At 40.2% G+C, this 26,830-nt stretch overlaps 1 protein-coding gene across 1 annotated transcript in view; it reads left to right on the forward strand.

Annotated features, from left to right (window-relative positions):
- Positions 1–665: 665 nt before the first annotated feature.
- LOC149455558 (serotriflin-like) overlaps positions 666–26,830 on the forward strand; it is a 49,023-nt gene continuing 22,858 nt past the window's right edge. The window contains exons 1-6 of the mRNA XM_089686007.1: positions 666–718; positions 1,153–1,216; positions 3,692–3,769; positions 9,908–10,039; positions 19,250–19,369; positions 23,375–23,462. Coding sequence (XP_089542133.1) covers positions 1,160–1,216; positions 3,692–3,769; positions 9,908–10,039; positions 19,250–19,369; positions 23,375–23,462 — 475 coding nt within the window. The 5' untranslated portion in view covers positions 666–718; positions 1,153–1,159. The remainder of the gene's footprint in view (positions 719–1,152; positions 1,217–3,691; positions 3,770–9,907; positions 10,040–19,249; positions 19,370–23,374; positions 23,463–26,830) is intronic.

Consider the following 26,830-nt stretch of genomic DNA (forward strand, 5'->3'; position numbering starts at 1 on the left):
AACAGTGAGTTAAAGTGCTACTTTAATGGCTGCAGTGAGATCAGGTGTCCTTAGGGGTGATGAGTGAGGTGTAGCTCCCCACCTCCCTACAAGCAATCTTCGAAAGCTGTACTGCCTAGCAGAGGGGGAAGCTGAACCAAGATGGAGAATAGTTGCTGCTTACAGTCATATGATCTGTAAACTGTCTCAGCGTGTCATTGATCCAGGCCATTTGGTACATGTGAGCTTTCCAGCCTTGCCAAATCTCACAGGAAGAACCATTCTGCACTCTTGTATCTATTACATTGTTCTTGAGAAAAAAAACATTTGTACACATGTGTTCCATGCAGGTGCAAAGTCACAAAGCCTTACCTTGTCACATACTATATCTATTTTACACCTGAAGAGCTATAATTAGCATTACTTAATCACAACAAGAAAATGCACACAATAAACATTCCATCGAAATTGTATTTACAGGGAGTCATGCATTATTTACACGGAGAGGAAATGTACGATGCTACAGATGTTTTATCGGGTTATATTGTTACATTGCGTCTCGATGTTGAAGACTACAAAAAAAAAAAAAGAGAAAAAAACAGCAAATAGGAAGTTGGAAAGGAAGTGTTCCTTGAACTGCCTTATATATATGGCTCTACAGGTACAGATAACCAGCATTACCTGGAGGGCTCACTTCTATACAAACCATTGAGGAACACACAACCACCTCTAGAATAAGGTAACATAATCTTAGAACAGAACAGATAACAAGCTCACCACTAGGATATGGTCAGTAATCATGCACTGGCAAAAGGATATCAATGCCATTTTTGTCTGAGGATTAACTTTGAAGGTTTGTAAGTGCTCTAAGTGACAGACAGAACAGTTAGCATCCTTTCTGAACTACTGGAAAAAAAAAACAGTAAAAGCTCCCTCAGCCATTTATTTAGTCATTTATTGTTTTCTGTAAAAGCCTAGTAGTAGATCTTCGACAATAGGCTTGTAGGTAGATAAGGTAAACAGCAATTCAAGATCATTTTGCTATACTTCTCTTTAACACAGCATGTATATAAATTGTAATAATGTAATGTAATAATAATAATAACAATAATAATAGTAATATGATGATATAAAAGATGATTGTAATTTAACTAACTGATGTCTCTCTTACAGAAATACAATGCTGCCACTTATTTTCATGTGCGTAATGCAGCTTCTGGAACACCCAGTAGTACATGTATGTATAAAAAATAAAAATTATGTTTTAAAGAGATATTTTGCAAATATATATATAGATATATAGATATATATATATATATATCAACTCTCTCTTGCTCCCTCTCATTCTCCTTCCCTGTCTCTTTATATACCCCCTACCTTTTTCCAGTTCTCTCCTTTTCTTCTTGCTGCTCTCTTCTCTGCATCTCTCCTTCCATCTCTTTTTTTCCCTGCCCTGCTCTTCACCTTTCTTCTATGCTCCTCTCCTCTTCTGTACACATGACTCATCTCCTTTGTTCTTCCCTCCTATTCTTCCTGCCCTTTTGCCCTTGTCACCTCTCTTCCTTGCTCTTCTCAGCATGTTTGTTCTCCCCTTCTCTTACCCCCCTCTTTCCTCTCTTATTCTTTTCTGCATATCTCCTCCCTGCATCTCTCCTGTACTTTTCTCTCATCTGCCCCCTGTCCTTTTCCTCTCCTCTCCTCCTCCCTCCTCTCCTCTGCACTCTTCTCTGCTCCTCTCCTCCTCTCTCCTCTCCTTCTCCCTCCTCTCTCCTCCCTCCTCTCCTCCTCTCCTCCTCCCCTCTCCTACTCTCTCCTCTCCTCTGCTTTCCTCTCCCCTCCCTGCCCTTCTCCTCTCTTTTTTGCACATCTCTTCTTCTCCCTCACATGCTCCTCTCCTCTTCTCTTCCCTCCCTGCCCTTCTCCTCTCTTTTCTGCACATCTCTTCGTCTCCCTCCCATTCTCCTCTACTCTTCTTTCCTTTCCTCTCCTATTTGCATCACTTCTCTCTTCACCTTTCTCCTCCTAGCTTCCTGATTTGTTAATTTGATTAACTAATTTAAAGGGTTTTTCATGACAAAAGTTATTATTTTAGTGCATAGATTGTGAAAGTGTTAGAACCTCTTTCCCCTCTGGGGAAAGCATCCTCCTTGTTTTTTCTGGTGACCACTGTCATTGAGACAGACAGTGCTGGAAAACCTTACTTTAAAGAGATTTCCGCTCACTTATTATAGTGTCTCCAGGACAGGAAGTGAAATGAAAACAATAGGAGGGCAGCAGAAAAAAAAGCAGACAGAGATTCTTGCAGTTCCCTACTCTACCCAAAACTTGAAATAAAAGGATGTAGCTAGAAATACAGTTTAGCTTCTAAATGCCATTCAGGGCTTCCAGGATGGACCATAGTGATTCAGTGTGCAGGCGCTGACCAATCAGAATTGCTCTATTCCATCATGGAAGCACTGCACAAAGAAGAGTGAGGATTGAAACCTCCAGCCTCTGCACTGGCTGCGTGGGCACTGACAGACAGCTCAGCACCCCCGAGGTAACTAAGAGATGTACCAAGGGGATGGGGAGGATGTAAGGTGTTCATCTTTTCATTTTTTTCTGAAAAGGTGACACTAGCACTTTAAGAATTTTATATACACTTACTGGCCACTTTATTAGGTACACGTGTTCAATTTCTTGATAATACATATTGCTAATCAGCCAATCACATGGCAGAAAGTCAGTGTATCTAGACGTAGTAAAGAGAACTTGCTGAAGTTCAAACCGAGCATCAGAATGGGGAAAAAAGGGGATTTAGGTGACTTTGAGTGTGGCATGGTTGTTGGTTCCAGACGGACTGGTCTGAGTATTTCAAAAACTGCTGATCTACTGGGATTTTCACGCACAACCATCTCTAGGGTTTACAGAAAATTGTCAGAAAAAGAGGAAATTTCCAGTGAGTGGCAGTTGTATGGACAAAAAAGCCTTATTGATGTCAGAGGTCAGAGGAGAATGGGCAGACTGGTTGCTACGACATTCAGATGGTAGGGTCAGAATTTGACATAAACAACATGAAAACATGGATCCATCCTGCCTTGTATCAACGGTTCAGGTTGGTAGTGGTGGTGTTATGGTGTGGGGGATATTTTCTTGCACTAGCAAGGTGTACCTAAAAAGTGTGTATATATTGCCAGCAAATTCCATAATATTCATACCATAGAGATGATAGACCTTTCACATTAGCTCAAAATATCTAATATCCCTGTTGGAGTAATATGGACATACACGCAAGGTCGAATATGGGTGGAATCCAATGCACTTAGTAGTATGATTTAGAACTGTGAGAAGACAAAAAACACTTAAAGAAGAAACCCAGAGAAAAGCATGTGTCCTACATACAAGCTAAATTCTTGGTGGAAATCAAAGTCAGGACCTAAGCGAAAGAAGACAAAAGTGCAAACCACTCAGCCCCCAGAGCTAAGGGTAACTGCTCATTTATGATTGCTACAAAGCAAAAAAATTGGTAAAATTGGTCCTAAGTTATTATTTGAATATGGATTCAATGTTTCACTTCAGGAGGACCTTCTACTGCATGGCGGCTATTTTTCACTCAGTATTAGACTAGCTTGTGAAGGAGTTTTTGCTGTGCTGTGGGATTCCTGCTCTTGATGGGACAGAGGGGTTAGAATAGTCACCCTTTGTCTGATATATTATTATTTTTTATTTCTAGGGTAATTCAGATACAGAGATTTATGGTCAAAATATCAGCAAGGTTACAGGGTCGTATTCTGAAAATTCCCCTCTTGAGGTGAGTAATTAATCTTGATTTCATATGATGTCCTTCATAATTTCCAATGCTTGGGGTATACACCTACAGAAAGGCGGTTGGAGTACTGTGTAAGTATTTTTGTCTAGAATAAGTGTCAGCATTGTTTCCCTGGTGTGAAAGAATGCCAGGATGACTTTTTATTACTGCTTATGACTTTAAGAAAAAAAGAGTGTTAAGGTAGCAGGGACTGTTATTACAGTCTACTTTAAAAAACGTAATTAATTTTTCTATAGTGCTTTTTTCCTGGGGGAGTAAAGTACATTATCCGCTTTTGAGGCAACCATCTTGGGTGTACTCAGTAGAATCGGACCAGAACAAGAATGGCTCTTTTTGGCTGCTATGGGTACTTAGCACTTTGCTTTATATACTTTTTTCCTGAATGAGTACAGTCATTCAGCCAAGGGAATCGGAGCTGCTTACTTCTTTATCCAATTACTTACACATAAGAGTGATAGAGGGAGTCAATCAGAGAAAATGCAGTGAGGGTATGGAGTGAATCTAGCCTACCAACTACTGCTACTGGTATGTTAATAGTTGCAAGAATGAACTGACGACCCCTATAGCATTGCAGTCGCTAAAAGAACATAAGTGCCAAGTTGGTGGTTTAGCCTTTATTGTAAAATCAACATACACAACCTGAGCATTATTTGAAATTACACACCTCTTTAATTCCTTTACTCAGTGCCAGTATCACACCAAAGGGCAAGGCAGTCTTTCTCAACCTTTTCAACACAGAGGAACCCTTGAAATAACTTTCCAGTCTCAGGGAACCCCTACTACAAATTCTTAAATCTACAACTCATGATACATTAGTGTGATGGTTAGTGGGAAGAGTACGCCTTATACTTGTGGTCATTTAGAATAATTCCCTCTTTACAGATTTCTAAAAAGATCAATGTGTCAGTGGAAATTTACTTGAGAGCCAGAAATTGCTCATTGTTTAAAGAACTCCTAGCAACCTCTGGAGGAACCCCGGTTGAGGAACACTGGGTTAAGGGCCAAATAAACCTTTACAATGTAGTCAAGAATATATAGTAATAAATATGGAAGGGTTAAATATGCTGGCAGCACATAGGAGAGCCAAATCACTGCTCTGTTGCACAAAGCAACAGTCTTGCTCCCCACCAGTCTGACAGCCCCCGTTATTCCTTCTCCAGTCAAGAGCACTGCCCATGGAGCAAGAGAGCTGTTTATTAGAGCATTGTTCAGGATAGTGGGGATGTGTCGGACCACTGGCAAAATGGACTGCTGCTTTGCATGTGAGAGCAGTGGTCTGACTCTTCTATGTGCTGCCAGCACAGGGTAAACTATCATATGTAATACTGTATATGCAACCTGATTACATTGCAGTAATAAATAGCGAGAGTTTACTTGGTTTTTAAACTTCAGTTTTAGGAAGTTTACAGTGCTAGGGCTACTTCATAAAAAAAAAAGAAAATAGACTTTGCTAATTTAAGCACACCTGCATACCTCCATTTGTCAACCCCTGGCAATTGTAGTAGAGATAGAATCCCCAGAAAAAAAGCATATCAAAAGATATTAATTAATATGCCAAAGTCCATTCCTCCTAAACCCCAGCCTTCTTCCAATTCCTTTACTTTGGCTGGCAGAGAAGGCTGCACAACCACTTAACCACTTGCCCTCCAGTGGATTTACCCCCCTTCCCGACCATGCCATTTTTTGCGATACGGCTCTGCGTTATTTTAACTGACGATTGCGCGGTTATGCAATGCTGCACCCAAATTAATTTTACGTCCTTTTTTTCCCACAAAAAGAGCTTGCTTTTGGTGGAATTTGATCACCTGTGCGGTTTTATTTTTTGCGATATAAACAATAAATAACCCTATATTTTTAACTTTTTTCTATTAAACATGTCCAGTAAAAAAATGTAAAAAATCAATTTTCATCATAAATTTAGGCCAAAATGTATTCTGCTACATGTCTTTGCTAGAAAAAAATCTTGTAAATTTGTTTATGTGAAAGTTTACAAATGGCGGTATGTATGCTGTAATTTTGTTTTCCTTTTCATCAGGGAGATTTCAATCCTTCCTAGGGGAATATCTGACCATGCCCCACTTCTCCTCCACTTGAGTATTTCTGATGCCCCTGGGGAAAAAATTTGGAGACTATCCCCCTATGGGGAAGGCGTTGGAGCAGTACTGGGCCTCTAATGCAGATATCGCTGCACCTTCTATTACTTGGGAGGCTTCTAAGACAACCCTTAGGGGACAGTACTGTACCCTGATTGGGGGCTGCAGGTCCGGTGAATTTCACAAATGGTGGACCGGCAGGTGCAGGAATCTGAATCTAGTTATGTGTCTCACCCTGATCTTGTCACTCATCACAACTTGTAATTGGCTGTTAGGGAGGCCCTACTTTTACGCAGGGTGGCCTCCAGGAAGGCATTGCTCCATCAGAGTATTTTTGAAAAGGGGGATAAAGTTGGATGCCTGTTGGCTTGGCTGGCTAGGGAACAAACTACCATGACTAATGTTGCCCTTATAAAGGCTGAGAATGGCTCTAGGAGCCTTGATCCGGTTTTAAATAACCAACGTTTTGCTGACTACTATGCCAATTTATATTCCTCTAAAGTTACCCATACACCACAGGACTTGTCCCAATATTTGGATCATGTGGAATTATCATCTCTTTCTCCAGCCCAGAGGGGGAAATTGGTGTCTCCGGTTTCATTGGAGGAGATCCAACAGGCGGAGCCCAGATGGCTTTCCAATAGAATTTTATAAAACATATATTGAACAACTGGTCCCCCTCTTCCAAACCCTTTTTAATGTTTTACTTGAGATGGGAGCCTTGCCCTCTTCTATGCTCCAAGTGGTGGTAGTAGTGATTTTAAATCCTGGGAAGGATCCGTCACACTGCTCCTCTTACCGTCCAATTTACCTGCTGAACACTGATGCGAAAATACTCACTAAAGTGCTTGCTGGGAGGCTGTGCTCGGTTATCTCTACATTGGTACACAACGATCAAACGGGCATTATGCCAGGTAAAGGCATTGACATTAATTTACGGAGACTATTCACCCATATCTCTATGGCTCGGGACAGTGACGTCCCTGGTGTGGTGCTGTCACTGGACACTGAAAAGGCCTTTGATTCGGTCGAGTGGGAATATCTGTGGGAGACTCTGAGATGCTTCAGATTTGGCCGCAATTTTATTTCATGGGTCAGGTGCCTATACAGTGCCCCGTATGCGAGAGTCTGTACTAACAATATCCTCTCTCCCCCTTTTACTCTCCACAGGGGCACTCGGCAATTCAGCCTCTGGCTTGCTTGATCTGCTGTTCACAGACTTTGCGTGGGCTTCCGGTGGGCGACTGGGTGGATAGGGTTTCCCACCTTTTATATCTGTGGGACCGTGATTCAGCTCTCAAAACGGCACTTGACATTATCAATCGCTTTGGTCATTACTCTAGAGTACGCATACATTGGGAGAAGTCATTGCTATTTCCTCTTGCACCGGGACTTTTGCCTGTCATTTCTTTCGCCCCTGTTAAATCGGTCTCCAAATTTAAATACTTGGGCATGATGGTTCAGTGTGACCTGACTGCATATCTTTCGGATAATCTTCATCCTCTTCTACAACAACTGTAGACTAAATGTAACGCCTGGTCTTCCCTTCCTATCAGTACCGTTGGCCGAATAAATCTTTTTAAAATTATTTTTCTACTTAAATTTATCTATTCTTTTCGACATACGCCTGTACCAGTCCCCCAGTCCTTCTTTTGTTGTGTGGATGGCATTGTCTCTGTGTTTCTCTGGGCTGGAAAGTCCCCTAGACTTTCCCGATCTACTTTGCACTTACCAATTGATCATGGTGGTCTGGCACTGCCTAGGTTACTTCTATACTATTGGGCGGCTGTTTTGGTCACGGTGCACTGGTGGTTCTCCCAACCTAGGGATAATGCAGCTGTGATCCTGGAAGCGGTTGTATTGGGCTTTTATGCAAAACTCAGTAACCTAGTTTATAGGGGTCCGAAGTCCCACCTGGCCATCACTACTCCCATGCTGACAACACTGAAGGTATGGAGTCAGGCTAGGGCCCGGTATAGTGTAAATAACGCCTACTCCCTTTACATGCCGTTCTGGGGAAACCCTACACTCCCCCATCTGCACACAATACCTGGTCCTGTGATGTGGGCTAGATGCAGTATTAAAACATTGAGACATATTATGCCTCGTGGTGTCCTGCTTTCCTTCAATGAACTCAAATGCATCCATGGTTACCTAACCAGATGTTTTTCCGGTTTCTACAGCTGCAACATGCTGTTGCCGCCCAGTTCCCTTCCTCCCCTGTCATACAGACTGACCCTTTAGAAAGCTTGTTGATAGAGGAGAACCTGCCTTATCCCTTATCCTCTCTCCATTCCACTAACCAACCCTAGAATGCAGTCGCTGTACAGTAAATTGCACGCAGACCATCCATCACTGACAGAGGATGATTGGGAGGAATGCCTCCCTGTTATGATCTCAGCCAGAGATTGCTTTATACAACTAAAATTTATCCATAGATTATATTACACCCTGCGGCGACTGGCTATAATATATCCTGGTAGATCAGCAACATGTCCCCGTTGTGATATGGCAGTGGGCACGTGTAACCATATGTTCTGGGACTGTACGAAGCCATGTCCTTTTTGGGCCGGGGTATTAGATACCATTAACACTGTTGGTAACCTATCTGTTCCCATAGATCCGCTGATAATGTTGTTGGGCCTTACTGACCTCATAGCGGCATCTAAGCATAGAAAACTGTTTGTCTTTTTTTCTTTACACTATGCTTAAAGAGAAATTGTGTTGTGATGGAAGCAGTCCATCGCACCCTCGGTCTTGGGCTGGAAGGCAGCTATCAATAGTGCCCTTCCTTTGTATAAACTTACATATATGAGTCACAACTGTCCAGCTAAATTTGATAAAATCTAGGCTGGGTGGGTGGAGGCACAGGGTCTTACAATATAAACAATGGTGTTTTTTGCTCATTGTTGTGACAAGTTTGAAATAACTGATTCGATACTAATTGTGTGATTTACCTTTCTCCTTTACCCTCTTTCTTTCTCCCTTTCTTCCTAGTCTTACCCTTCCCGCTTCCCTTCCCTCCTTCTCACGCTCGATTTTCCTCTCCACTCTTTTCCCTTGTGGGTTGTTTATATGTGGACTATAATATGTATGCAGGGGCGGACTGACCATTTGGAAACTCGGGCACTGCCCGAGGGCCCAGGGTCAGTAGGGGGCCCAATGAGATGCCCCTGGTACCTTTTTCATAGGCTTTTTTGAGTGTGGGCAAGGACACAGGGGCCCCATGATCCCTATTGCCCGGGGGCCTCATGAGTTGTCAGTCCGCCCCTGTATGTATGTGATTACTGAGTCTGCGCAGGATAACAGGTTGATACTGTAGGATTCTCAGCTTTGGAACTCTGGTGTATACTGCTTATTTAGTGTATACAAAATGCTTGACTGTTTACATGTACCTTGGATCATTTATACTTTTGTATGATTTCAATAAAAACAACTGTTAAAAAAATAAATAAAAAATTGACAGGGGTTTTAACTATTGTATTAAACACTAACACAAAAACAGCAAAACATGTCTATACATACACTTTAACATGACCTCAGCATCTAAGCAATATTATTATTATTATACAGGATTTATATAGCGCCAACAGTTTGCGCAGCGCTTTACAATATAAGGGAGACAGTACAATTACAATACATTTCAGTACAGAAGGAATAGGAGGGCCCGGCTCGTGGAGCTTACAATCTAAAGGAACGGGGAGGTGATACAAAAGGTGATGACTGCGGGGGATGATCTGGTGGAGGTGATTCAAGTACAATTCTTAGGTAGAGGTGGGGTAGGCTTCCCTGAAAAGTAAGTTTTCAAAGATCGCCTAAAGGCAGACAGGGTGGGGGCTGACCGATCATGCTGTGGTAGGGAGTTCCATATAATAATACATAATTATGGGTTTAAATTACCAGACAAAATGCATTTTAAAGATACTGAACAGCACAACAGCTTGATATTTTATCAATGTCTAACAAATTGGACTTTTACAAATCTGCATGTAATTCTTGTATTTATTGTAACTTTGTTTGTTCACAGTATTCAGCCCCTACTTTGGGATATTTGCCACCTATTGAGGAAGAATATTACAATACAAAGCACAAGAAAACTTTAAAGAAAAGGTCAGCTGGAAGAACAGTGAATATCCCGGAAAACATTGCGAAGGAGTTGGTGAGTCAATTTTTAATTGGCAACTATTTATTTGAGGATTGTAATATGAATAGAATAACCTGTGGACAATGTAATAGGGACCTAGAGGTGTCCTGAAGCATCTCTGAATATCATTTAGAGTCATAAAAAATGATGTTTTAGTATGTCAAAAGTATTGATGAGCCAAACTGCCCTGGATTTGGCAAACTTCAGATACTGCGCCGACCCCACTGAAATCAATAGGAGCTGAATCTGTCAAATCAAAAATCCCTGTTTTCTGGGCTAATAGGCAGGGGGTTGTCAAAAATAGCATGGTTGGGAGAGTATGCATTACCTTGGGCAATATGCACCAATGTAAAAAATTTTGTAAAAATTCACTTTTGACCAGGAGAAGTTATTTTTTTTACTAATAGTTTAAAGTGAAATAATAAAAATGCCCAGTTCCTTTAAATAACATGACAGAGGTGCCCTAATCCTGCCTGTGAAGGGGTGCATCTCTGATGTACAGAAAGTGTTGCAGCAGCGCTGAGATTTTCAAAGGAGAAAAGTGTTTTAAATTGCCAGCAAATTATATTTCCTTGTTGGGTTTTTCTTTTTTTTTAAAGGCACACAGACCACTCCAAATGACCCCCAGAATTCATAGAAGACATAGGGTCTACTATGTATTTTACTAGGGAACTTTTTGCAGGGGTCTACTGCATATGTGGTTTTCTTAAAAAACAATAATAAAATATTATTTGCTGAAAATGTAAATGCATTATTATGTTGTATCTTACAGCAAGAATGATAAAAGACACGTATAGTGTTTCCCCCCCATATGCATGCCAGACCTTGTGAGTCTGTGCCACACATACACATTAACATCCCATGGACTTAAATGAGTTGTTGCTCAAACAGTACAGGTATGTATGGGAATCTTACTAGTCAGCAGAAAGCGCTATGTCAATCCATAGAGCACTATATCTTGCAACATCAGGTGTTAACAATGGCCACTGTCATTGGAAGAAGTAAGTTCACATCTAGGAAGGGAAATTAACTTAGGATATATTTCAGGATATTTTAGGTGGCTAGGAAGAGGTACTGGGGGTATTAATTAAAGGTCTTGTCTTTTAAAAATATTCCAGAGCAGCCCATTTTTTCCATTTAACCACTTGAGCTCCGGAAGGTTTTACCCCCTTCATGACCAGGTTATTTTTTGCTATTAAGCACTGTGCTATTTTAACTGGTAATTTCGTGGTCATGCAACACTGTAGCCAAATGATATTTATAATATTTTTTTAACACAAATAGAGCTTCCTTTTGGTGGTGTCTGATCACCACTTTTTATTATTATTATTATTATTATATAAATGAAAACATTTTGAAAAAAAGCTCAATATTTTGTAATTTCTGCTATAAAACATATCCAATTAAAAAAAAATCAGATTTCTTCATAAATCTAGGTCAAAATGTATTCGCTACATGTCTTTGGTAAAAAAAACAAAACAAAACAAAAACAATAAATGTCTATTGATTGGTTTGTGTGAAAATTGTAGCATCTACAAACTATGGTATATATACTGGGAGATTTATTTATTTTTTTACTTGTAATGGAGGTGATCAGTGACTATAGTGGGACTGTAATAGTGCGGAGGGAAATCTGACAGTAATTGACATTGGCTGGGAGGTATGCTTACTGACTTCTGCAGACATTACCAGCGACACTAGTACGGTGATCACTGATAATACTACTCACTGTCACTGTACTAATGACATTGGCTGGAAGGAGTTAACATCTAGGGGCGATCAAAGGGTTATCTTAGTGCCTATCAATGTGTAATGTGTGCTGCTTTTTAATATCTATTTGTTCCTTCTCCTTGCTTTGCAGGGAGAAGAAACAAAACAGATTGCTTCTACTGTATAGAGTCCTGTGTTATTTGTCAGCACAGGGCTCTGAATTGTGATTGGACACAGCCAATCAGCAGGTCTCAGCCATGAATTATTGGCTAAAATCTACTGACAAAATCCTGCTTTGATTGGGCTGGTTGGGATGCACATGTACATGCACACCCAGAAACCACTGACAACATGCAGGCATCTGATTGTGCCTGTACGAGTTGCCCACCCACAGTAAAATGTGGGTGGGTGGTTAACAAGTGGTTAAAGTGTATCTAGATCCACAGAAGGCAAAAAACAGCTAATCACAACAAAAGACTGAATGAATCAGTTTCATTCAGTAACAATGATTGCAAATATCAATGAAATACATTGTTATTAACATTCATAATGTGTTAAAAAAAAGAATCCTGATCACTTGCCCAGAGTAGTTCAATGTTACTATGATAACATTGTATTGCTTTGGTCATAGTGTGCTGAAAAATAAAATAGTAAAAAAAAAGACAAAATGTAATAAACAATAAAAAAAAAATAGAACCATTTGAAAAAAAAATACAAATTCAATTATTATTATTTTCACGAAACAAATGTAGCAGAATACATTTTGACCTAAAATTTATGAAGAAATGTTATTTGCAAAATTTTATAACAGAAATGAAGAAAAGTGCATTTTTTTACAAAAGTTTCAGGGTTTTTTTTGTTTAATTTAGCAAATAAAAAAAATTCAGTGGTGATTAAATACCACCAAAAGGAAGCTCTATTAGTGTGAATAGAGTCCACATTTTTACCTGACAAAGGGTATAAAGACAACCAACGTGTTTTGAGGGAAAAGATGCAAAATTTCCAGATCTGACAGCTCCAATTAAGACAAATTACAGATATCCTAATTACATTTCACTGTTAGTTTAAATCTATATACAAAATATAGTTTCACTTTCCCTTTAATCCAATAAATGGTGATCATAATATCAAATAGTAGCTTCCTAGTGTCCATAAAATATCTCCATAGTTGAAATCAATGAAAACATAACCAGAAAATTAATAAAAAGTGCATATTCCTTTACAGTGCAAAAAAAGTGTCCATGAATGAAAAAGTGTGAATCAAGCTATATGAAAAGAGTGCTAAAATTCACTCCACAAAAGGTGCTTGCTTCAATGTGTTACACCAACTAATGTGTCCAAACTTCTCTCCGGATAGTGCCAGAGTGTTGCCAGCTGTGTGTCTTCCAGGCAAGCCCTCTCTATTCACTTTCCTGCTGCTAACTGTGGGTCCCCCCTCCCACTGTATCAGAGTGGGCTGTGAAATTCCCCCCTTGATCCTGCTCCCCCTTTCTCATGGCAACACCTGCTTGGATCCAACCAGTGGCACCTGGATGATGCGGCCACACTGGACTGTACTAGTGGACTGTAGTCCACGGGAAACGCTGTACCTTGGAGTGGAGAGACTGCAGAACTATAATACCCAAGCACACCCTGCACACAGAGGAGGAGATGACAGAGCTCTCCGGGGACAAACTATAGCAGTTCTGGGAGCACACTGTGGGGAAACCATACCATGTGGACATGCTAATGTGTGTACCTGCTCTGGAGAAAGAGCCTGGTTGAGACTGGAGCTGTGTGTTGCATCCATAGAGGCTGAGGACTGAGCCACAGACTATCTTACTTGTCTATGCTCACCTTCAGAGAGACTGACCATGAGAGAGCTGGTGAGGGTCTGAATGTTGGGACTGAGCCTTGTGAGGTGCTGATTTGGAGGCCTTCAACATGAAGACTGAGCCTTCTGGAATAAACGACCGCCAAGCGCATAGAGCCCGATTCGCTGCATACCAGGAGTGGTGATCAGAACAACCCAGGCTAATCCCTTACTGACAACCGTTAACACCAATATGCCCCTTATGTAATAGCCCATTAGCCATACCTTGTGTACAGTCTTAAAGGGATAGCTTCAAATGCATCACTGCACAGAAGGGCCCCATCATTAGCTGGTATAAATCTCCAAAAATAGGTGCCAGGTAATTTACATTCACCTCCAGGGGCTTTCCTTTGTCAGGAACTCATCCATCCCCCTACTATTAGGACTGTAGCACTTAGGGACATTTTTCTGAAAAGCTATTGAGAGTTACAGTGAGGCTTGTCTTTGTGCCATTCATGCTTTCATGGTTGATGCTGTTTTTTACCAATGCTGTGTATACTAGCCCAATGAGGTTTACCTTAGTGTGTCTATGGCCATAAATGATGCTAATTAGAGATGAGCGAATCGAACCAGGCGAAGTGGAATTCGTTTCGAATTTCAGGAAAAATTCGATTTGCGTCGAATCCGAATATTTGCATAATTCGGGTGCGCGAATCGGATTTTTCCCGATCAGCCGGCATAAGTGTCCCTGCAGAGAGCTCCGCTATTTCTGACATTTCTCTGACAGTTCCTTCACATGTACAGCGGTTGAAACATTGTATCTATTTGTTTCCATTTAGGATACAGATGTTTTTATTCGGAAATAAATAGATACAATGTTTCAACCGCTGTCAACCGCTGGAACTGTCAGAGAACTGTCAGAAATAGCGGAGCTCTCTGCAGATACACTTTTTGCTGTACTGGAATACTTCTTCTTTTCATTCTTCTTTTCATTCTTCTCATTCTTCTTCTCATTCTTCTTTTCATTCTTCTTCTTCTTTTCATTCTTCTTTTCATTCTTCTCATTCTTCTTTTCTTCTTCATGAAAAGAAGAATGAAAAGAAGAATGAGAAGAATGAAAAGAAGAATGAAAAGAAGAAGAAGAATGAAAAGAAGAATGAGAAGAGGAATGAAAAGAAGAATGAGAAGAAGAATGAGAAGAATGAAAAGAAGAATGAAAAGAAGAAGAAGAAGAATGAAAAGAAGAAGAAGAATGAAAAGAAGAAGAAGAAGAATCTTTTCATTCTTCTCATTCTTCTTTTCATTCTTCTTTTCATTCTTCTTCTTTTCATTCTTCTTCTTCTTTTCATTCTTCTTTTCATTCTTCTTCTTCTTCTTTTCATTCTTCTTCTTCTTTTCATTCTTCTTTTCATTCTTCTTCTTTTCATTCTTCTCATTCTTCTTTTCATTCTTCTTCTTCTTCTTTTCATTCTTCTTCTTCTTTTCATTCTTCTTCTTCTTCTTTTCGTTCTTCTTCTTCTTTTCATTCTTCTTTTCATTCTTCTTCTTCTTTTCATTCTTCTTTTCATTCTTCTCATTCTTCTTTTCATTCTTCTTTTCATTGTTCTTCTTTTCATTCTTCTTTTCATTCTTCTCATTCTTCTTTTCTTCTTCATGAAAAGAAGAATGAAAAGAAGAAGAAGAATGAAAAGAAGACTGAGAAGAAGAATGAAAAGAAGAATGAAAAGAAGAATGAGAAGAATGAAAAGAAGAATGAAAAGAAGAAGAAGAATGAAAAGAAGTATGAGAAGAAGAATGAGAAGAATGAAAAGAAGAATGAAAAGAAGAAGAAGAAGAAGAAGAATGAAAAGAAGAAGAAGAATGAAAAGAAGAATGAAAAATCTTTTCATTCTTCTCATTCTTCTTTTCATTCTTCTTCTTCTTCTTTTCATTCTTCTTCTTCTTTTCATTCTTCTTTTCATTCTTCTTCTTCTTCTTTTCATTCTTCTTCTTCTTTTCATTCTTCTTTTCATTCTTCTTCTTCTTCTTTTCATTCTTCTTTTCATTCTTCTTCTTCTTTTCATTCTTCTTCTTCTTCTTTTCATTCTTCTTTTCATTCTTCTCATTCTTCTTTTCATTCTTCTCATTCTTCTTTTCATTCTTCTTCTCATTCTTCTTTTCATTCTTATTTTCATTCTTCCTCTTCTTTTCATTCTTCTTCTTTTCATTCTCTTCTCATTCTTCTCATTCTTCTTTTCATTCTTCTCATTCTTCTTTTCATTCTTCTTCTCATTCTTCTTTTCATTCTTCTTCTTCTTCTTTTCATTCTTCTTTTCATCCTACTTCTTCTTCTTCATCCTCATTCTCTTCTTCTTCTTCTGAGGATGAGGATGAAGAAGAAGAAGAAGAAGTAGGATGAAAATAAGAAGAATTCCAAGGTGGCAAAAAGTGTATCTGCAGAGCTCCTCTATTCTGCAGATACACTTAGAGGAGCTCTACAGATACACTTTTTGCCGGTTTGGAATTCTTCTTATTTTCATCCTACTTCTTCTTCTTCTTCTTCTTCATCCTCATCCTCATCCTCGGAAGAAGAAGAGGATGAGGATGAAGAAGAAGAAGAAGAAGTATGATGAAAATAAGAAGAATTCCAAGCCGGCAAAAAGTGTATCTGCAGAGCTCCTCTAAGTGTATCTGCAGAATAGAGGAGCTCTGCAGATACACTTTTTGCCGGCTTGGAATTCTTCTTATTTTCATCCTACTTCTTCTTCTTCTTCATCCTCATCCTCATCCTCAGAAGAAGAAGAGGATGAGGATGAGGATAAAGAGGAAGAAGAAGAAGAAGAAGAAGTAGGATGAAAATAAGAAGAATTCCAAGCCGGCAAAAAGTGTATCTGCAGAGCTCCTCTATTCTGCAGATACACTTAGAGGAGCTCTGCAGATACACTTTTTGCCGGCTTGGAATTCTTCTTATTTTCATCCTACTTCTTCTTCTTCTTCTTCATCCTCATCCTCATCCTCAGAAGAAGAAGAAGAGGATGAGGATGAAGAAGAAGAAGAAGAAGAAGTAGGATGAAAATAAGAATTCCAAGCCGGCAAAAAGTGTATCTGCAGAGCTCCACTAAGTGTATCTGCAGAGCTCCGCTATTTCTGACAGTTCTCTGACATTCACTCCATACATCGGTTGAAACATTGTATCTATTTGTTTCCATAAATGGAAACAAATAGATACAATGTTTCAACCGCTGAGCTCTGCAGACACACTTAGCGGAGCTCTGCAGATACACTTAGCGGAGCTCTGCAGATACACTTTTTGCCGGCTTTGAATTCTTCTTATTTTCATCCTACTTCTTTTTCTTCTTCTTCTTCATCCTCATCCTCATCCTCAGAAGAAGAAGAGGATGAGGATGAAGAGGAAGAAGAAGAAGAAGAAGAAGAAGAAGAAGTAGGATGAAAATAAGAAGAATTCCAAGCCGGCAAAAAGTGTATCTGCAGAGCTCCTCTATTCTGCAGATACACTTAGAGGAGCTCTGCAGATACACTTTTTGCCTGCTTGGAATTCTTCTTATTTTCATCCTACTTCTTCTTCTTCATCCTCATCCTCATCCTCAGAAGAAGAAGAAGAGGATGAGGATGAGGATGAAGAGGAAGAAGAAGAAGAAGAAGAAGAAGTAGGATGAAAATAAGAAGAATTCCAAGCCGGCAAAAAGTGTATCTGCAGAGCTCCTCTATTCTGCAGATACACTTAGAGGAGCTCTGCAGATACACTTTTTGCCGGCTTGGAATTCTTCTTATTTTCATCCTACTTCTTCTTCTTCTTCCTCTTCATCCTCATCCTCATCCTCTTCTTCTTCTTCTTCTTCTGAGGATGAGGATGAAGAAGAAGAAACATTGTATCTATTTGTTTCCATTTATGGAAACAAATAGATACAATGTTTCAACCGCTGTATGGAGTGAATGTCAGAGAACTGTCAGAAATAGCGGAGCTCTGCAGATACACTTAGCGGAGCTCTGCAGATACACTTTTTGCCGGCTTGGAATTCTTCTTATTTTCATCCTACTTCTTCTTCTTCTTCATCCTCATCCTCTTCTTCTTCTTCTGAGGATGAGGATGAGGATGAAGAAGAAGAAGAAGAAGTAGGATGAAAATAAGAAGAATTCCAAGCCGGCAAAAAGTGTATCTGCAGAGCTCCTCTAAGTGTATCTGCAGAATAGAGGAGCTCTGCAGATACACTTTTTGCCGGCTTGGAATTCTTCTTATTTTCATCCTACTTCTTCTTCTTCTTCTTCTTCTTCCTCTTCATCCTCATCCTCATCCTCTTCTTCTTCTTCTGAGGATGAGGATGAAGAAGAAGAAGAAGAAGTAGGATGAAAATAGAAGAATTCCAAGCCGGCAAAAAGTGTATCTGCAGAGCTCCGCTAAGTGTATCTGCAGAGCTCCGCTAAGTGTATCTGCAGAGCTCCGCTAAGAAATAGCGGAGCTCTGCAGATACACTTTTTGCCGGCTTGGAATTCTCCTTCTTCTCATCCTTCTTCTTCTTCTCATCCTTCTTTTTCTTCTCATCCTTCTCTTTCTTCTCATCCTTCTTCTTCTTCTCATCCTTCTTCTTCTTCTCATCCTTCTCCTTCTTCTCATCCTTCTTCTTCTTCTTCTCATCCTTCTCCTTCTTCTCATCCTTCTTCTTCTTCTCATCCTTCTTCTTCTTCTCATCCTTCTCCTTCTTCTCATCCTTCTTCTTCTTCTCATCCTTCTTCTTCTTCTCATCCTTCTTCTTCTTCTCATCCTTCTCCTTCTTCTCATCCTTCTTCTTCTTCTCATCCTTCTTCTTCTCATCCTTCTCCTTCTTCTCATCCTTCTTCTCATCCTTCTCCTTCTTCTCATCCTTCTTCTCATCCTTCTTCTCATCCTTCTCCTTCTTCTCATCCTTCTCCTTCTCCTTCTTCTCATCCTTCTCCTTCTTCTCATCCTTCTCCTTCTCCTTCTTCTCATCCTTCTCCTTCTTCTCATCCTTCTCCTTCTTCTCATCCTTCTCCTTCTTCTCATCCTTCTCCTTCTCCTTCTCATCCTTCTCCTTCTTCTCATCCTTCTCCTTCTTCTCATCCTTCTCCTTCTCCTGCTTCTCATCCTTCTCCTTCTCCTTCTTCTCATCCTTCTCCTTCTCCTTCTCCTTCCTCATCTCCAAGGGCATTTAAATTAAAGGTACAGTGTTCTGCACTAATATAAAGGCTCTCTGAAGCCTAGAAACCCTTTTTATAAGTTAAATTCGTAGCGAATAAATTCGCATCGAATCAAATTTCTTCCTCAAATTCGGCGAATCAGCCGAATCGAATTTTTGAATAATTCGCTCATCTCTAATGCTAATCGTCCCATCAGTAAACCTAACATATTCCTTGACTTATTTATTAAGTCATTATGCATTACTGTATATATTGTGTTTATTTTACTTTACTACAATATACTTACTTTATCTATCATTGATTGCCTATAGTCTGTTTTCTTTGTACTAATATAGAGTAGTAGCATACTACTAAGTTACATAGGAGTGAGCAGCCTTCAACTTATAACTAGATGTGTCAGTAGGGACCGAGTGGTTTGAGGAGTCATGGCAGAGAAGAGGACCCATCATACATCATACCAAATGGCTCCTTCAGGAAATAACATTACATAAGGTTTCCTTATTCTCTCAACATTTTGTTTTACTGAATCTGACATAATTATTTTATGAATTCTACCCTTATCCCTACAGATGAATAGGCCATTGTCAGATTTTGATTGCTCCATTGAGGCCAATCGACAAATGATTATTGATAGCCATAATAAATATAGATGTAAAGCCAATCCATCTGCATCCAATATGCTTAAAATGGTAAGTAAAACTTAAGTAATCACATTTAACATATAATAAAGTATACATATTAAATAAGGAATATTGGATTCCATCAAACAAAGGAGTTGCCAGTCTAGTAGAACTCCAGGATAAGCAAATGTTGGTAAAATACATGAAGAATGTGTATTCTTACTTGAATCTTAGTTTGCTTTGTGTATTTCTTTGAGATTTGTGCAATAATCCAATATGAAACGTTGCACATGTGCAGGAGCTTCCTGTAATAAAGACTGGCTACTGCTGCTCTCTCTCCTTGCGAAGTGTGGCTGGACTTGTATCCGCCCACTTCTGCCTGTAGCTGCTGGAGCTGTTGTACCCCTCCCACATCTCTGCTCTCTGCATAGGCTATTTGCAGCACAGTGATGAGGTAACCACTACTTTTACAACGTAATACCTGGGTTTGGTGCACATAGCAAAGTAGATGGTGGCTATTGAGGAATATATTTGAAGGTTTATGTGCTCAGAGTTCAGCTTTAAATTGATTGCAAACCCTTGCATATATCTAGTGAAGTGACTTGCCTCAGGTGTCTAGCACAACCTTGGAATGGGCCGCTTATTGATAATGATGATGACACAGATAATGATAATGGCCAGGATTTTCTCCCACTAGTGCAGAGGCTGCCAGCACATCAGAACACCATTTCCAACAACATGGACACAAGAAAGCAGTCTTCTTGGTGATTTATTGCTGATAACTTGAACAGTGGGAGAGGGTGCAGGGTATGGGTTACTCCAGCCTATAGAACTCAATAGCAAGAAGACACTCTTCTCTGAACTAAGCTTCTCCAAGGCAAGCTCTCTGCTGAGCTTCAGTACACAGTTCCCCTCCAGAGTAGGCCAGAAACAGGGACCCTATGTGAGCAGTCCCCCCGAGAGAGTTACACTGACACTGATATCCCTATAGTACACAGCCACCAAGATCTTGTATCACAGTTAGTACTCACAAGGACATAGAGCAGCTCTTCAGACCAAAACTGTCTGGTGAAATCTCAGAATTTCAGAGTTGATTTAGGTGTAGCCCACCTCTTCCACAACTGGGACTTCTACGACTGTCAGCTTTAATCAGTACACATGCCTGTGAGGAGTAGAACTGACCTCCACCCAGGCTGGTGAAATCTCTGCAGCAGGAAGACCCTGCTGATACAGAACCAACACTATTTATTAGCTTCCCCAGCCACCTGCTGGGCATACCTCCCAGGGTTTGGCTGGAGTTCAATAAATATTCCCAAACCCTTTCTAAGAACACAAATTTTGTCGGGATTAAGGATTTAAAGCAAACATGTATGTCAAATATCTCTTGCTGGTGGCCCTACTTATCCGGGACCTTCAATCATTTCTGGGTTTGACTCATAAGCAGATCAGGAGCACTGGAGGAAAGTCAAAAGACCTTATCTGCATATTTGTTCCATGTGTATTTAAGCTAGAGGTTCAGCGTAAGAGCCAGGAAACTAACATTTTAAAACCAGAGCACAGCAGTGGTGGCCCCATGGGTGAACATTCCTTATTTCTGAAGGTGGGCCTCCGACCAGGAGATTGTGAAGAACCAAAATGGCAGAATTCCTCCATTCTACAGATGTGTGGCAGGCATGATCGCTACTGGTGGTAAATGAAAGATAGATGCCATCATAATTATCTTCCGCCATTAACAAATTTATCAAGGTAGATCATAGGAAGAGAAAACTAACTCACCTTGGCAACTGATACTACTTTAGCTGGTCATAGATCAACATTCGGCCAGTTCAGCAAGAATTGGTCCAATTTCAATCCATCTATGGCCATCCCTGCTTGACAGAAGTCAATTTAATAACTCACTTCTGTTGAACAGGAATGTTGGAAAATTTTTCTTGATCAGCGGCTAATTCAACGCTGAACAGTGTACTCTGACAGAAGACAGTCCCTGCTGTCAGAGAACAATGGCAAAGAGGGGAGGATTCCTACTCTAACTTGCTTGTGTGGATGAGAGAAGCCATTTTTTTTTCATTCAGCCCGCTGGCCAGTTTTTACTGCAATTTTCAGGAATAAAAAAGAAAAGTCACTCTATAAAATGACTACAAAGGTAGACAGACTCAAAAGTGAAAAATCAGTTACATGTGGATTTACAGACGTTGAGCCACTACAGGTACATAATCAAAATGTTGTAGCTACCTCATAGGAAATTGGGGAGGATGGGAAATGGGAAAGGAAAGGAAGGACCTAAAAGGGTGGGGGGGGGGTCAGGATGAGGATAGGCGTGTTGGAAGGACCAAGAAAAAAGAAGGGTACATAACAACAGACTGAAACCAAGTGGTCAACAAGTACCAGTCAAGTATTCAAGTAATGTACAAGTCATCAGAAAGCATGTATTTCTAACCTACAAAAAGGCACTTCTATTGCTCTCAGCCTCCTCTGAATCTCCAGTTTTTTTTGTTTTTTTTTTAGAGGGTGGCTACGTCATTCTCCATAGTCCCTCTGTATGTAGGAATGTAGCCACCCTCTCTTGCTCAATTCTGAGATGGACTATGAATTGTGGGATGTGTAATGTGCATAGAGCAGTGTTCATGACTACAACTAACATGTACTGCTCATTTCAAACAAACAGGAGTGAGGGTGGAAAAAAAGAGAGGTTCAGGAGATCGTAGAGGGTATTACAAGGGGCAGAGGAACACCATTAGAATTTTTTTTTTTTTTTATAAAAAATGGATTACAGGTTAATTAAAATGTTACTAAACCCACAGCAGTAAAATCAGTCTGTATATGCAGTAAAGCATGCTTGTTATACTCACTGTGGAACCTAAGGGGTCCTCTGCATTGTGTAAAAAGGCTGTTTGATACCTTCTTATCTGCTCCTCCTCTTGTTTAAATAAATGACCACCTGATACAGACTGAACTTGCGGTCACATACACATTCTCAGTTTGATGTGTATTGCTAGAGAGGTTATTTTTTTTCTTGGGAGAGTGCATGTGATCAGCACAGGGCCAATCAGCACTGTCCAGACAGAGGGTCAGAGGTTTCGCAGAAAGAAAACTCCTCCTACTAGGTTTAACCAGTGCTCTGCTGAAGTTACAAGACTGCTCTAACTGCTGATGAGAAAAGGTATTTATTAGTTTATATTTACTAAAATAATTGCATTCCCATGTTGTGTGTGCTGTGGGAGACCAGATATAGTGAATGCAGGGTCCCGGGAGACCAGATATAGTGAACGCAGGGTCCCGGGAGACCAGATATAGTGAATGCAGGGTCCGGGGAGACCAGATATAGTGAATGCAGGGTCCGGGGAGACCAGATATAGTGAATGCGGGGTCCGGGGAGACCAGATATAGAGAATGCAGGGTCCGGGGAGATCAGATATAGTGAATGCAGGGTCCGGGGAGACCAGATATAGTGAATGCAGGGTCCTGGGAGACCAGATATAGTGAATGCAGGGTCCGGGGAGACCAGATATAGTGAATGCAGGGTCCTGGGAGACCAGATATAGTGAATGCAGGGTCCTGGGAGACCAGATATAGTGAATGCAGGGTCTGGGGGAGACCAGATATAGTGAATGCAGGGTCCTGGGTTTAGTAACACTTTAAAGTATAACTAAAGGCAAAACCTTTGTTAGTTGAAGTTTTTTTATTGCTGTCTGTGCCCCTGTTAGGGAGTTTCACCCTCTCTGTCTGTCCTGTTTACTGTTATCGAAAGTGAAAGTAAAGAAAATCCCAAATTTTGCATTGTCCAGAGAAATGTAATAGAGGGGAAATCTTCCAGTAGGGACACCATTTATGGTGGCCTGGGGGTCCCCAAGGAATTTATTTAATTTGCAAGGATTTCCACCAAATTTCTATTTACAGTAGCTATCCAATAGAAAATGAAGGGAAATCTTTGAATTGGGACACAGATGGCGAAAAAAAAATCTGGCAGCGGTTATAACTCTCCCTTACTCTATGCAAAATCGAAAAAAGTTGCCTATAGTTCTACGTTAAATATTTCTTATTAAAAATATTACAAATTAACATCTGTCTTTTTAGCAATGGAATGAAGATGCTGCCAGAAATGCACTCGCTTGGGCCAAGAAATGTATCAAAGGACATAGTCCTAGTCCTCGAAATATACCACGTAAGCTCTTTTATATTTCATTAGTAATGCCTTATAACATCACACTCATATGAACAAATGCATACAAACATATAACCCAGGTCACCCCTTGTAGTCATAAACTTAGCTTGACATTTTAAATAGCCCTCTAGAGTTATGATATCTGTAGAGAGACAGATATCATCTAAAAAATGATCAGATGCATCTTGTGTCTCTTCTCTGCAGCATGCTGGCAAGGGACAGGCTTTTCTAGTCTGTGGCTGTAGCTGTTTTGTAAAAGAAAACTTGTTAAGACATTGTTTTTTGATGCCCCTACAATTAATTTAGCTGATTTAAACTGAAAATTCAATTGGATGGCATTGGATTTGTTGCTTGATTGCAATTCTGGACTGTTACTTTATAACTTCAGTAAAGCTCCAGTGAGGCCCAAGCTCTGGTGTAGGGGGTGTCATGAACAGGACAATGAAAGTAAGGCACTGAAGAGTTAAAGTATATGTGAACTCTCAACTTGTAAAGCAACCCATTAAGTTCATTATTACAGGTACTTGTATAGCACCATCCATTTACATTTTTTTTTTTTTTATAAATATTTATTGAATTTTCAAATCATATACAAAACATTTCAACATTTCTATTAAAATCATTATCAAAACAATGTTTTCTCCTCATAATTTATTTATATATAACTTCCATTTCTTACCGTGCCCCCCACCCGAGAGCCCCCCCCTCTATCCCCCAGCCCCTCCCTCCTCCCCCCTCCCTCCCACGCTCCACATTTTCTCTTCTCAGATTAAGTCCATATTATTCTGTTGTTCCTAAACTCGTTTCTAAACCCACTTCCAGGGATATCTTCATATCTTATCTCTTCATATATTTCACCTTTTCTCTGTATTCTTGTTATATATAATGTCTTGTTACAAGCACAAGGAGATCCAATGCATAAATCCCATGTATAAAAAACAAAGAATCCAGTATATATAGAGTGTATAAATCCATTTACATATTGTACTTTCACATCTGTCCTCAAGGAGCATACAAATAAATGTCTCTAATTCACATACTAGAGCCAATTTAGACATGGAGAAATTAACCTACCAGCTTGTCTTTGGAGTGTGGGAGGAAACCCACGCAAGCACAGGGAGAACATGCAAACTCCAGACAGCTAGTGCTGTAGTTGAGATTTGAACCAACCATCCCTGTTCCTGTAGTTGAAAGCGCTAACCGCTTAGCCACTGTGCTTTCCTTGTTTAAAATAGAAGGAACCAGCAATACATTTGTGCATTGATATAAAAAAATATAAATACCTTTAGAAATACTAGACAACCTTGATGTTTGTTGACTTTGTTTATAACTAATCATGGCAATACAGAGTGACAATCCCTTGTCCTACACATAACAAATCTAGCATATATAACAAACCAATAACATGCAAGGTAAACTTTTTTTTGTTGTTTCATAAGTATTTTATTGGAGAGCAAAAAACAGCACATTTACAATGGCATTATAATCAAATCCAAAGACAATATAACATGCCAAAGTAACAAAGATAACATATAGGAAAAACAGTTCTGTAGGCAAAGTTATAATCCTAAACACATTAAGTTGCACAAGCAAGCATAAGACAGTGCGTAGTAGATCTAAAGTAGCCGTACCCTGTCAGTAACATTCCAAAAGGAGTCCATATACTGGCAAAGGGTCATCTCTCTAGATAAACTAAGCAACGTATCGGCATGGATGTCACTCCACTTCCTCGAACTCAATCTTTCCAAAACTGAGCTCTTAGTATTCCTCCCCAGCCCATGCCCCCTCCCCTGACTTCTCCATCAAGATCAATAACACAATCATCAGTCCCTCGCTTCATGCCAGGGTACTAGGTGTAATCCTAGACTCCTGTCTGTCCTTCCAGCCCCAAATCCAATCACTGTCCAAATCTTGTAGACTTCACCTCCGAAACATCTCCAAGATACGCCCGTTCCTAACCTCGGAAACTACTAAGCAACTTATGCAGGCCATAGAAAAATCGGCCAATAATCACGCCGTCAGTGGGGCCAGCCCGTCGGTCGGTTTTGCGGATCTCCTCATTTATTTTTATTGGTCTTGTTGGAAAATCCATGAAAAACTGATGTTTTTCGTGGACATTGGTGGCAGCATCGCTGCCAGCAATGACCGATTTTTTGTTTATCGGCCAAAATTCAGCCAATAAACAAACCGTCTGTGGCCTGCCTTATTCACTCCTTTGTTATCTCTCGTCTTGACTATTGTAACTCCCTCCTCATTGGCCTACCTCAACGCAGGCTATCCCCTCTTCAGTCTATCATGAATGCTGCTGCCAGACTCATCCACCTTACTAACCGTTCTGTATCTGCCACCCCTCTCTGCCAATCCCTCCACTGGCTTCCCATTGCCCAACAGATAAAATTCAAAACATTAACAATAATATAAAGCCATTTATAACTCTTTCCCAAATTACATCACCGATCTTGTCTTCAAATATCACCCAAACCGTCCTCTCCGCTCCTCGCACGACCTCCTGTTCTCTAGCTCCCTTGTCTCCTCCTCCCATGCTCGTCTCCAGGACTTTTGCAGAGCTTCCCCATCCTCTGGAACTTGCTACCCCAATTTATCAGACTATTGCCTACTCTGTTCACTTTTAGGCGATCTCTGAAAACCTATCTCTTCAGGGAAGCCTATCCTGCCCTCAGCTAATAATGGAATCTTCTACTCCTCCTATCAGTCTATCCCCCACAATTACTACCTTTTTGTACCACTAGCCCCTCCCTCTTAGATTGTAAGCTCCTAACCATCATGTATTAAACTGTATTGTCTCCCGCTGAGCAAATTGTTGGCGCTACATAAATCCTGTATAATAAAAAAAACTGGTAAAACGTAAGAAAAAGGGAAAAAAAAGGCATAGGCAACAAAATTGAGGCGGGGGATGGGTGAAAGAAAAGAGAGGAGCAAAAAAAAGGGGGGGGGGGGGGGGCAAAAAGTTGAGGGGTGAAAGAAAGGTATAGTGGATACACAAAACGCCCAAACTGCAACCCACTGCACCAAACCATTATTCAAACCTCCACTGCTTGGAGTGAGGTCGAGGATGGTTCACGAGAATCCAACCTACTTGAGGCTACTTGATGCTGTCTGTAGATCTAAAACAGGATCAGATTCTTGAAGTGGTAGTAAAAGTAAAAGAAACCCCCTGCAAGGTAAAGGCATAACATGCTAGTATGTATTGCATATTAACACACTATGAAAGTTTTACCTGAGAACAAAGCCCTCCAGTGGCACGCTATCACCACTGCAGAAGCTTCCATCTTCACCTAATCTTCCTTCCGGATTCCCAGACTGCTTTTCATAAGCCCATACTTTGGGGTGGTATTTGTAACCCCCTC

The sequence above is a fragment of the Staurois parvus genome, unplaced genomic scaffold (genome assembly GCF_062004578.1).
Source record: "Staurois parvus isolate SC_StPar_1 unplaced genomic scaffold, SC_StPar_1.0 ptg000390l, whole genome shotgun sequence".
Taxonomy (NCBI): Eukaryota; Metazoa; Chordata; class Amphibia; order Anura; family Ranidae; genus Staurois; species Staurois parvus.